The 13455-nt window shown below is 48.9% G+C and overlaps 1 protein-coding gene across 13 annotated transcripts in view; it reads right to left on the reverse strand.

Moving 5' to 3' along the window:
• The window catches only part of Gatad2a (GATA zinc finger domain containing 2A), a 90203-nt gene that overhangs the window by 8532 nt on the left and 68216 nt on the right, over nt 1–13455 (reverse strand). For 11 of the 13 annotated variants that reach the window (XM_031340049.1, XM_031340055.1, XM_031340053.1 and 8 more), the window contains 5 exons: nt 2208–2340; nt 1973–2104; nt 1718–1807; nt 1208–1339; nt 920–1087 (listed from right to left, as the gene is read on the reverse strand). In XM_031340049.1, coding sequence (XP_031195909.1) covers nt 920–1087; nt 1208–1339; nt 1718–1807; nt 1973–2104; nt 2208–2340 — 655 coding nt within the window. The remainder of the gene's footprint in view (nt 1–919; nt 1088–1207; nt 1340–1717; nt 1808–1972; nt 2105–2207; nt 2341–13455) is intronic. The other 2 variants (XM_031340058.1, XM_031340047.1) reach the window with 1 other exon arrangement.

Below are 13455 nucleotides of genomic sequence, written 5' to 3' on the forward strand. Positions count from 1 at the left end.
AACACGGGTGCTGTGAGGTGTTGCCCATTCTCTAGGCCTTTTGTTTCATCTGGGACACACGCCCTTCTAAGGAGGTGACAGAGACAGCCATTGTTTGAGCACTAGAGATGGACCATAACACAGGCAAGCACCCTTTGTCAGAGCTGTCCAAAGTCTAGCTTTGCCTCATCTAAGGAGGGCTGAGGAGGGTAGGACGTGACAAACAAGGAAGAAAGAACTCAGCTCGTCAGCAAAAGGCCTGCAGACTGGGTAATTTCATGTGTCAGACAAAACTGCCCTTTTCTTCTCATCTTGCTACCCCGGGGTGGGGACAGACCCTCCTCCCCACCTCAGAGGCTCTGTATAGAGGTGGAGGGACACATGGCTAAGAATAGCTAACTGTGCTATAGGAGAATCTGTGACATGCTGTCCTCCCAGCCTGCCCAGAGGAGTCGAACAAGTCAGCAGGAGCTGGGGGGAAGTGCTGCAGCGGTGGCTTTTCTGAAGGCTGGCTTGCCTCAGAAGGCGCTAGTGTCCCTCTAGTGGTCTCCCATTCTTTGCCTCAGTTTTTTCTCAAAGCCTACACCCTGAAGGAGTCCCCACTTTCTCAAAAGCTTCCTAACTGCTAAAGGCTAAACTCCTTGTGATTCCTCCCGCCTCCCGCCCCAAGACAGGGTTTCTCTGTGTAGCCCTGGCTGTCCTGGAACTCATTCTGTAGACCAGGCTGGCCTCAAACTCAGAAATCCACCTGCCTCTGCCTCCCAAGTGCTGAGATTAAAGGTGTGAGCCACCACCGCCAGACTCTGTGATTTCTGCACCTAGAACTCCACCCCCACTCTCAGGGGGTGCAAGGCCTCTCCAGCCTATCATCAGTACACACAATGATACTGTGAGACCTTTTAGGACTTGATGCCACCTCCCACCTAGATTGTGGCCTCACCTGAGGGATGTTGACGAGCAGACTGGTGTTGGGGACATTGGCGACACGGATAAGTCCCTGCTGGATGATCCTCTGTCCCTGAATCTGCATGCTGGGTACTGAGGCACGGGGGGCCAGGAGAAGGGGTGGTGGCCCTGTAGAAGAATGCTGCCTGATGTTGTGAATCTGCTAGGAGGAAACGGGACAAGAAATGCCACTGAGACAAACAAAACCAACCCTGGCAGGCCACAGAAGGGGTGAGCACATGGCCCCACCCCAGCATACATACAGCACACATCCCCTACTCACCTGGGCCCCCCTGACAAGTGGTGGCATGACTACTTGAGAGCTGGCCTGTGGTCCCAGTTTGGCAGACACCTGCTGCCCACCTCGGACCAGTGGTGGTGGGATGATGCTGCCTGGTATTCGAGTGGAGGAGGTCTGTCAAAGACACCGAGGCCCAGGTTTATATGAGTTTTCCTTTCCTCTTAGAATTCCTTCAGCCTTTATCTCCCCAGTGTTGAGAGGTTTAATTTAAGACAACATCCTAATTTATGTGGTACTAGGGATGGAACTCTGGGCTTTCTTTAATTTTGTTTTGTTTTTCTTGCCCCACCCCCACCCCCCAAGACAGGGTTTTTCTGTGTAACAGCTCCAGCTGTTCTGGAATTCTGTAGAACAACTGGCTGGCTTCATCCACCTGCCTCTGCTTCCCCTGTGCTCTGATCCTGTGCTTCTATAAGACCGAGGACAAGGGCTGCTCAGGAGCTGACTATACATAGTGGTGGTGCTGGGCAACAAGCCGAAGAGTGTACTAACCTGAAGTGATGTCTTGCCAGCAGGAATGTTCTGGGTACCCCGCACGAGTGGGGGAGGGGTGGTCACAGTGCTCCCTGAGGAAGCTGTAGGCTATAAGATAGCAGGAGTTGGTGTGTCAAGTTATACACGCACCCCCTCACCCAAATTACTTTCTGCTTGCTCCCTGATGCCATACAATGTCACAACACCCTGTGGGTTGGGCCTTTGCCCTGGGCTACCTTCTCTAAGGCTCTGGGATAGGCTGAGCACAAGTACCTTCTGCGCAGTGGCTTCCTTCTGTATTTGACTCTGTCGCAGCTTCTTCAACAAGACCAGTTTTGCTTCCTCTAGCCTCAACTCCTCCTTTAGCTGCTTGATCATCCGCTCTCTCTCTTCTGGGCTGCTTTTCTATGAGAGCAAAAGCACAAAATTGGGGAAAACCTCAGCAGAAGTTCTGCAAGGTGGAGGGATTGGGCTTCCAGGCATAGGCACAGGCTCTGCAAAGACTCACCAAGAGCGCCTCAGTGCTGGTGTCTTTCAAGGCCACTGTGCTCAGGCCATTCACCCTTGGGCTTGATGGCTGCTCACTGTCAGAGAGCACAATCACATCAGGCGAGGGAGGTCTCTTCTCAGACTTCATGTCACTGTCAAATGGAGATAAATAGGTGCTTAGCAGGGTAGAGCACCAGGCAGGCCGGAGTACAACAGAGCAGTAGGTGCATAGGACTAGGCACTGCCAGCCTACCCCAGATGCCCAATCGCCCCTAGGTGCTTCCTCTTGCCACCTGTATCATGGCTTTCACCATCACACCGTCAGGGCCATGCACACCAGATGGTGTGTGCTCCATCTTTGAGGACTCAGGTGTAGCATGGATGCTCCAGAAAGTGCTGCTCAACCCCAGAGCTCTGTCCCAAGGAAACAGAGCTTCAGATCTGGATCTGCTATCTCAGCTCCCGAGTGCTGGGTAGGATGGATGTGAGTACTCCAAAACCAAGGGCTCACACTGGAAACTACCCAATGGGAAGCCCACCCCTTCCTTAACCCAGTCCTATACAGCCCCCAGAGAGACCAAACAGCACAATGGTGTACCATTAGCTTTTGCTCTCTACCTCACAAAGGGACCTGGGGCCACCTGTTGCTCTATCCTACCTAGGACACACATGGCAATTAGCTGCAGTGACTACAAGTTTTCAAACTCAAATGAACCACTCTGCAAAGGCATAGGCCTTTACCTCACTGACTTCATGCTCAACCCTGCACACTCAATTTTCAGAGGAAGTTACATCATGGAACACTCACCCCTGTTGCCAACCTTCTAACAAGCATCCTGCGGTGTGCAGGAAGTTCACTTTTGCCTGTGAGCAGCCAGCCAGTCTCCCTAGGAGCTCAGCTGTAGCAGGAGTTGCACACACTGTCAGATGCCAGAGGTCCACAACACTGACCACTCTTTCCACACTGGCTAAAGACCAGTCTCTAAGTTGTTGGCCAAACACAGCCTGCATCAGTTAACCCACACAGAAGCACCCCAAAATGAGGCCTCCCTCTTTGTGAAGGGTATTAGAGGGCATACACATTTGTTGCTTCTAAATCCTTAAAGCCAATGTGCTCTGTTGCTGGAACACAGGAAGGGGGTGAGGGAGGCAGTAAGTCCTAGAAAAAGTACTGCCCACAGTGCACAAGCTACAAACTGCCCCTGGGTGTGTATCCCAGCACCCTGCACTTATGACCAGCTTGCTTGTGGAAAAGCAGCTCAGAATATGTCCACTAGGTGGCACTGTGACACAGGAGACAGGATAAAGTTAGGTGGAAGTCACAGTGTAGATCTGTCCCTGTGGCTGGAGTTAGAGCAGAGTGAGGTGAAGAGCCTCTGGGTCCCACCACCAGTTCCTGCCAGCTGTATTCTCAAGAAGAGTAGGCATAAGGGACAGAGGCTGACCGGCCAGCTGGCTGGCTTCCTGAGTCCCACATGAACACTGGCCACAGCCTGAAGGCCCAAGCCTGAAGTCTACAGAGCCTGGAGGTTCTTGAATGTCAGCCTTCAGCAGGCCAGAAACCAGTCATTTAAAAGGGACCCTGGAGGGGCTGGAGAAATGGCTCTGTGATTAAGACAACATAGGTTCAATTCTCAGCACCCACATGACAGCTCACTACTGTAACTTAAGTTCCAGGGACTTGGACAGCCTCATGCAGACACACAACCAGGCAAAACAACAATGCACACAAAACAAACAAACATCATTTAAAAACAATTTGAGAGAGCTGGTGAGATGGCTCCACAGTTAAAAGCACTGGCTGCTCTTCCAGAGGACCAGGGCTCAATTCTCAGCACCCACATGGCAACTCCTAAGTTTTTGACTTTCCAGTTCCAGGGCATCTGACACCCTCACAGAGACATACATACAGGCAAAGCACTGCTGTACACAAATAGATGAATAAAAAACAAATAAATCTTTTTTTTTTTTTAACCAGTTTAAAAGAGAAACCCTGGGCATCTATCTCCCTCAGGTCTCTTGACACACTCTAAGTCTGTCTCTCCTCAAACAGTCCCATGGGCCCTCACCCAAGGTCAGGTTAACAAGGGGATCCAACAGCTTCGATTATTGCAGGCCCACTCACTGCCTGTGCACACCATCAGCTGCATACTGTGTAGCAGAGCAGCCCAGTGTTGTGGCTATGGTTCTGGCCTGGGGGGTGCCCGAGAAGACTGAACGGCTAGGCCTAAGAGGCACTTATGACAGAGTTACAGTCTAGGACTGGCTTCCTGGGCAGTCTGAAGGACATTCAACTGTGGGGTTTATCTCTTTTCTATCTTTCTGAGGTGAGTTGTCTAATAAAGTCTGAGATTTCCATAAGGGATGAGGGCACTGCTGGGGCAGAGACCATCCTGGGCTTAGGCTTCCTTGGAAGAAAGCTCTGACCACTGTGCTCTCTGACCCTATCTTGGGCCCCAACTAATCAATTTCAGAGATGATGTCACTGTTATCAGTATCACTCAGCATCCCAGCAGCAGTCAGCACGGAGTGAACTTCCTCTATGCTAATCAGGCCACCAAAAAGTCATGTGACAAAGGCATTTCCCTCCCTAGTCATGTGACCCTTTAACTGTGCCTTCCAACGTGAAAACCATGGCAACGGGCAGTTCTAACCGGTTTGTGACACACAGCCTTCATTTTGAGAAGAGAGGTAAGGGTTCAGGTGCTGTCAGAAAATGGAGGCTCCACTTTCCCCTTTCTGTGCAGCCTCCAGGCATCCAGTCGCCTGTGGTCATCTCTTACAAACAGAGGAAACCACAAGCCCCTCTCCCTTCCAAACTGAAAGGCTTTCCAAAGCTCAGCTTTTAACAGAAGTACCTTCAAGATTCTCTGTACTTTTCTAGACAGCTTTTAACTTAGGAACCAGAACACATGGGTCAGTCACAGGCACGATTTCAGAAGGAGCCTTTTATAAAACAGACAGGCAGGAGAATAAAATGAAGTGGGGCATGGAGAGCGGCATGCAGAGCTCTGGAGCATGGCCAGGCCGGCAGGGACAACTGCATTTTTCTGGATGCTGTGTGAACCTATCCTGACTGCCTATGTTGAGAACACACCATGAAACACAGTGATGAAGAAGCTTCACATCACCAATAAAAATCTCCGGAAGCAAGCCAGTCTAGTTAGTCATCAGCACCAAAAGCTGTCTACCAGGAATGTGTGCTGTGTCCTGGAGAAGAGGCTGAGCTCTTAAACCTCCTTGCACGGGGATAGCCCACACCAGAGGAGGAAGAACACCTATATCACTGAGGACCAAGTCCTCCTCAGGGCTAGCTTGGCTACCATGGCCTATCTACCTACTCTTCTGCACTCAAACCTTACACCACAACAGACTAGCTTGACTTCCACGTCTGTCCACCAAGCCCTGGTCAGCCATGATCTGTTTCCATCACCCTTCAATGGACCTCTGGTCTTTGGAATGCCCACGTTGGCATTCATTAGCCCCATGGCACATAAGCCAAAGGAGGATACCAGACCTGCAGAGCCCCTTAGTTTCCAAAGTGACTGCTTTCAGATGTTGCCTTTGTCACCTAGTATATGTCTGTGAAAACAAATGGGACAGGAAAAGGCCTGACTTCCTGGTCTACATAGCATGTGTGTCTCTTAACTCAAGAAGGGATTTCCCACCCTGAGCCTATCCCTCTCACACAGGTGTGGAACATCCTCAGCTCCCAGTAAGGGCACACAGAAGGATCACGGTGCCTCAGTGTCAGGACCATGCAGCTCTAGAACAAGTATGTCCAACCACCCCAACCTTGAGGTTGGGGAAGCTGGACTCACCTATGACAGAGCTGACTTGGAAGAGGCCATGGGGCTTCTACACAAAGCTAGAGGCCCTCCCCATAGTGATGCTCCTGTAGGCATTAGCACTTTCCTGTGGAGAGAAGATGCACCCACAAAGCTGTGCGTTAGTGACTTAGGCTGTTGAAAGTGCTCCACAAAGTTATGCTGACTTCTGCCTCCTGAGGGACACTATCTTTTTCCCTACTTCTCTGAGGATTTTGAAGGCTCTGATGTATCAGCACTAAGCAGAGTAGGAATTCTACTTCCCCAAAACAGTGGGGCAGCTTTGCTGGCCCTAAAGGACCTATTCCACCTTGACAAGATGGGGCTGTCTGTGCAAAGAAAACTCTTGAGATTGACGTGTTCTGCGACCAGGCCATAGTGGCTGCCTCTCCAGTGTCCTGGAGGCCACAGACAGAAGTTGGACAATACCAGACTGCCCTGACAGATACTGACTGACACGTAGACCTAGGAGCCTAAGGCATGGGGCGGAGTTAGTACTCCACAAGCGTCTCTAGCCTTGATGATCTGGATTAGAGGGAAGCACTCCTGAGCTCTAATACAGTCTAGGGGAGATGCCTGTTCAGCTTTACAGGCTGGCAAAGGGTGTGAAAAAATGGGGTCTACCTCTGCCCTGTCCATTCAGGTTGCACATGTGGGTAGTTGTTAAATACCAAACCATGGGCTGGTGAGATGGCTCAGCGGGTAAGAGCACCAACTGCTCTTCCGAAGGTCATGAGTTCAAATCCCAGCAACCACATGGTGGCTCACAACCACCCGTAATGAGATCTGACTCCCTCTTCTGGAGTGTCTGAAGACAGCTACAGTGTACTTACATATAATAAATAAATCTTTAAAAACAAACAAACAAACAAAAAAAACCCAAACCATGAAAGGTGAATCCTTTCACACTGCTGACTCCTTGGGCCAGGTCACAGCAGTCCAGCAGCTTCCATACAGGTTCTGAAACACAGGCACTAGGGGGAGTCTAACTGCTCTGGGCCACATGGTTGTAGGGATAAGCTCTCTTTCTTGGGGAGACAGAGATGGGTTTGGACACTGTCAGCCACTGCATGTGACTGATGGAGCCAGCATAGCCAGGACAGCTGACATTGGAGCAGCTAAGCTGCAAAACTACTGAACAGAGAAGCAATAGCCCAGCACCGCTTCAATTATTAAACTAGGCCTATGCCTCTTTCCTTAGACTGCCTCCACAGACAGAACACTCATTGGGACAAAGCAGGGAGCAAGGAGGCAGGCAGGAGAGGCTTGTAGCAGTGTGTCAAACCCACACTTGGCAGTAGAGGCAGCCTTCTGTCTATAGATAGGGCAGGCTGAGCCTAGATGACCAGAACAGCAGGATAAAGAAGTTGTCCCTAGCCAGGCTGTGGTGGCACACACCTTTAATCCCAGCTCTCTGGAGGCAGAGAAAGGAAGATTTCTGAATTCGAGGCCAGCCTGCTCTACAGAGTGAGTTCCAGGACAGTCAGGACTCTACAAAGAAACTCTTCTTGGGGAAAAAGAAAAGAGGGGAAAGGAGGGGAGGGGAGGGAAGCGAAGGGAAAGCATGTTCTGCATCCTAGCTTTCCAGCCAGAGGCCTTCAGGTTATAGCTGGGAGGCATGTGATAGGTGCTGAGCAAGAACTGCTGACAAGGAGCAGATAGGCTCTACAGCACCTGTTTGTCTCTACATATCCCAAGACAGGCCAGCCAGGACTGCCACTCTTGTCACATGTCCCTAAAGGAGGAAACATCAGAGGGCAGCAGACTCTTGTGGGGTGGGTGTCCATGTGAGTTTGCTCATGCCCAGATGATATGAAAGGTCTTTGAAAAGTGTTACCTGGGGCTGCCAGATCAGTCTGATGGGGACTTCTGAAGGGAAGGGAAGGAAAAGAAGTTGTCCTTGGGAGACTGGAGGGCACCTCTGCTTCAGGCACCATCTGCAGTGCCTCTAATTCAAAGCTAAGAGCACTTCTATCTGTCAAACCCAGAAACACTTCTAAAAAGTCCTATTGAGAGGCCCCATTTTTTAAGCTGAATTTCTCTGTATAGCCCTGGAACTTGCTATTAGACCAGGCTAGCCTGGAACTCAAGAGATCCATCTGCTTCTACCTCCCAAGTGCTAGGATTAAAGGTGTACACCACTATGCCCAGCACCTAAGTGGGCACTAGTCCCCATCAGCTAGGATGCAGAACATGCTCTGTCTTTCTACCAGAGGTAAGCAGCTGGGGTGGGATTTCTGAAAGTGATGTCATCACATCCCCGGAGAGTTCATGTCCGAATGCTGCTCTGGAGCTCCAGCATAGTGAGACACAGGGAGAAGCAGCATGTGGCCTGTGAGACTGCCATCACAGAACAGCAAGGCCAAGTGGTACCCAGTCTGCATTGCCACTTCCTTTAGATAAGGAGAGAGAGGAGCAGCTGGGGGTTATAAAAAAAAAGCTGGTGTGTATCTGTGTATGTGTGTGTGTGTTTGCGCGCGCGCGCGTGCGCGCACCTCAATGTGTGTGCATGCCAATAGGCTCAGAGGCCTGTCACCTATCCAAGAACAGTTGGTAGCTTAGGAAAGCTAAGTCCTGTGTGCTTGGCTCAGAAACACAGCAGAAGCCCTCAGTAGGAATTCTGGCCACCCATGCCAACCACAGTGTGCCATTTCTTCCAGTGTGCAAAGGAAGACACAAGTCACGGGAGGGCTGAGTGACTTCCCAGGGTCACTTAGCCAAGCCCTGCAGATGATGTGGGCTCCCTGGAGATGAGATGCTGGAGGATGGGGCGCCTGAGAGTTGCTGAGCAAAGAACAGAGAAAACGTAGTCCCATGCACTGTCAGTTCTGACAGGTTACCATGTCTCACTTGTAGCCAAGTTAGAGCTCATCTTGATAGCTTAAGTCATGGACCACTGGCAACATCCACATCAGTACCCTCAAGCTGGTAAGAGACAGTGAAGACGGGGATGTGGCCTTCATATTTCCTTAGTAAACAGGAACTTGTTCCATAGCAGGTTATCCCACAGGAAGTCAACAACTAATAGAATACTGGGGTGACTTTGATTGGGGGAAGTCCACAGCACAAGAGTGTGAGAACCAGGACACTGGCTGTAGCACTAACCCAGCTTCCTCTTGCCATGGATAAGCCAACTCCCCTCAGAGAAATATCATTCAGTGAAATGTCCCAGCAAAGTAGAAGCTGGATCTGCAGCAAATGTATGTAATCATACTTCCCAGAAAAGAGACCAGCTTGTTCAACAGCATAATAAAATTGGTCTGCATGCTGGGAAAAGCTAAAAGGAGCCAGTCCAGGAGCCAGTCCAGCTGTTTAGTATGTCCTTTAGATATCTGAGCTTCAAGATGTGCTCAGCTATACACAAGTCAGGCAGTACATGTCTCAGCGTATGGAAGTGGGGGCTAAAGTTATGATGCTCAGTGGTTCCTTATGTGGCACAGAAGACAATTCACCACTGGCGTCCTGAAATGTGTTTTCCAATATTCTGTGACTAAGGGAGGCAGATAGGTGAAGTAGTCCTATGGTGGGACACATGCATTTTCCTAGAAGGAAAAAAAAAAAGACTTTATATACTTCCTTCAAAGTGATCAACACAAAGACCATATAACATCACAAAAATCCCTGCTGATGATTGTGACCTGAAATTAAGTAGACTCTGATGAGCAAAGTCCAGTAATGTAGGTTATGTGGAGTTGGAAGCCAAATGTGGGGCATTTGGAGTCCCTCTGTGCCTGCAGAAATGAGTGTTGTAACATTCCAATGGCACCAGCAACACACATGTGAGTTCACAAACATTCAGGGAGAACAGGTTCAACTCCCAGAAGGAGAATCCTAAGAAATTAGAGTGGACAGCCTACCCTTGGGGAGGTGGCCAGAACCCTACACGTTAGCACAGGCAGTGCAGGGGCTTCTTTCTAAAGATGTAGAGGGCGAGGTGAGAAACAACCAACACCTAGCTGCAACAGGTCTGCGGACAGTTCAGCCCCCCCCTCCCCGCCCCCAGTCCTGCCACAGCCACAGATGACCTACCCTGGTGGAGGGACAGCAACAGAACATCTGCTCAGCAGACCTGCAAACTATCTTGTGCTGAAGACTAAACACAAGGGGTCCTGGAGCATTAAAAGGACATTGGGGAAAACTAAAGCAATAAGAACAGTCCAGGTTGGTCAGTGCCTGTGAAGGTTCAATGATCTGTTGTTCACGATGGGAGTACACAAGAGGGTTTTACAAATACTAAACAAAGTTAAGCTTTGGGGCTGAAGACATAGATCAACCGATTTACAAGTGCTTATAGCTTTTGCAGAGTACTAGGTTCAGTTTCCAACACTGGCATGGTGGCTCAGAACAGCTAACTACAGTTCCAGGGATCCAGTGCTGCTTTCTGACCTTTAACACTAGGATACACAGGGTGCACTTATATACACACCAGGAATACACTCATACACATAAAATCATTTTTTTTTAAAAAAAAAATAAACTAACTTACTTTTAAAAATATTTCTTTGGGATCAGGTGTAGTGGCTCATACCTATAATCCTAGCACCAGAGAAAAGTTGCAACAGGAGGATTACAAGGAATCTGAGTACAACCAGGACCACAAAGAGACGGTCCCCAAAACAAAAGGGTTTCTTCTGCTCAGTGTGCAGGAACATAGTCCACACACCCACGGGGCAAACTCATGAGGAAGTGCGGCTGTAAAAGAGCACCTGTGATGGGCAGACACACAGCCATCAGCACAGCTACTATTCTCCTTCCAACTGTGAGCGCTGGTTTCTTGTACTCTTGTTTCCATTCTAACAGCTACCAGCGAGTACAGAAGTGAAGAATGGCCCAGCGGTCAAGTGTTCCAAGAGAATTACTAAGCAGAGGTGTCCCATGCCTTAGGATTTCTGCTTTATAATAGAAAATCAGGAAGCAAAGCCACAGTCCCAGGGATGGATCCCCCATGTTGTTGGGTGGATTCAAAGTGAACTGACTTACATAACTTCCAACTTTTCTTTTCAGAGCTGAGGACTGAACCCAGTGCATTGCACTTGTTAGACAAGTACTTTATCACTGAGCTAAACTCTAGCCCTACAATTTTCAACTTAACGGGTATATTGAGACATATCCCATCAGCCAGCCAAGGAGTATAAAAATACCAGGTATGTATGTGTTATTTCAGAGGCTTATTACAATCACCTTTAATAAAAAGAAAAATTATTTTCAAATTTTCTACATTAGACACCCACAGTCATAGTCCATAAATCCAAAGTTGCCTAGAGCCATCGATCGAATCCCTGGAGCTATATTTATAGGCAAATGTGAGCTGCCTACCCTAGGTGCTCTGAAAGAGCAGCTAATGCTCTTAGCTGTCAAGGCCATCTCTCCAGCTTCAATAAAAGGTTTCTCTTCCCCAGGGACTGGATCACTGGGTGGATTCACAAGTCTTGTCTTCCCAACATATCATGACCCATGGTGACTTTCCCCCTGGCTATCAAAGCTGTGTTTCCAAATACAAGCCACTGCCAGACACTGTGGCACACACTTTTAAATCCAGCACTAAGGAGGCAGAAGAAGGCAGATCTACATAAGTTCAAGGCCAGCCACGGCTACATAGTGAGACTTTAAATAAAATAAAATAAATAAATAAAAAAGTCTGAGCTATATGCTGGTGTAGTGACATAGGGCTTGCCATCCCAGCACTCTGTAGGTAGAAGTAGATCATAAGTTCAAGGCTCTCCTCAGCTACATCGTGAGGGTAGACTGGGCTACTGCAAATCTTGTCTCTAAAAAACAACGTTAAATACTTGCTTTGGCAGCACTTATACTAGAACCAGAACACTAAGAGATTAATTAGCATAGTTTCTGTGCAAACCTACCAAATGTTCCAAATGTAGAACTAAGCACGCGCGCGCACACACACACACATCATCCCATCGTTTGGTATCTAAGAATATGAACACACAACAATTGCCAAGATGTCTCCTGTCTCTCCAGCCATCAGAAACTACCTTCACTGTCTCCAACTTCTGTGGGAGTATAGAGCCTTCTATGTCACCATGGTACCTGCCTGAACCTTAGCTGCAGACCGGCTTTGTGTGCCCTTTCTCCTTCAGGCCTGCCATTCTTTCCCTAAAGACCCGTCTTACAGGCTACAACAGTCTACCTTCTGGTATTACTCCTGCTAGACACCTGGGGTATCAATCAAACCTTGTAAAAGTCTTAGTTAGCATTCACTCTTGCTTCTACCTGCTCTATATATATCCAAGTCCCTTCTTCACTCTGTTCTTCCACAGGACAGGAGGCAGGACTCCCTCCAGAGCACAGGGCCAGAAAACAGTACCAATAAAAAAGCAACAGAGAACTCAGCTAACAATCACCTGTACACCTCCAGTTCCAGGGGATCTGATCCGACACCCTCTGTTGGCTTCCATGAGCGCTAGGCACACTTGTAGTGTACATATATACACACAAGCAAATGCTTACGAATATAAAATAAAAGTCTTAAAAAAATGATTTAGCAGTGGGCTCCCTGTGTCCCTGCATATTTTAGTTACCCGCCACTGTAGCTGACAAAGCAGCAGCTCCAGGAAGGTAAGTCCAGCAACATATGACCCAATTTGAGCAGGAATGGCAGAGGCCTACCATTAGAAACAGGAAGCCACATAACCACTCATACATTACCCCCAACATCTGGGAGACTGAGGTAGAAGGACTGTCAGTCTAAGGTCAGCTCGGGACACTGTCCTAAAAGAGTAAAGTGGGGGGGGGGGGGGGGGGGGGGCTCGATGACTGGTACTCACACCAGCCCAGAAAGCTTATTGTGGAGTAGGTACTGCCTGAGAATTCTGGGGTCACCCCTACCACTCAAAGCTGATGTAAGAGAAAAGGCCCAGATGTGCTGGGTCACTTAGATACTGAAACACAACACCCCAGTGTCCCAGACAACCCAGTATACAGGCAGATCCTCTCATCTTAGTGACCCATGGAGAATGACATAATAAAAAAAGGCAACAGGCAAGAAGCCCATAGCGAAAAGAGGCAGAAAGTGAATCAGAGATAGAAAGGCCCATGAGTTAAGAGATGGCAACTGGGCCAAGAGAGCACCAGCAATTAGTATTAAGGGCATATACGTAGAGTTCCCGGAGTAGAACTTGCCTACACAATAGCTAAGAGACAAGGTGGCCTACAGACTTCTGAGTTTTAGGCATTTGCTGTTCTTCAAGCTACCCAGTAGCCCAAGGGCAGGCTTCCTGATAGAGACTATTAAGAGATGTGAAGTGGAGGCTGGAGAGATGGCTCAGCGGTTAAGAGCACTGACTGCTCTTCCGAAGGTCCTGAGTTCAAATCCCAACAACCACATGGTGGCTCACAACCATCCATAATGAGATCTGACTCCCTCTTCTGGGATGTTTGAAAACAGCCACAGTGTACTTACATATAATAAATAAATAAATC

This window comes from Mastomys coucha, unplaced genomic scaffold, assembly GCF_008632895.1.
Source record: "Mastomys coucha isolate ucsf_1 unplaced genomic scaffold, UCSF_Mcou_1 pScaffold22, whole genome shotgun sequence".
Taxonomy (NCBI): Eukaryota; Metazoa; Chordata; class Mammalia; order Rodentia; family Muridae; genus Mastomys; species Mastomys coucha.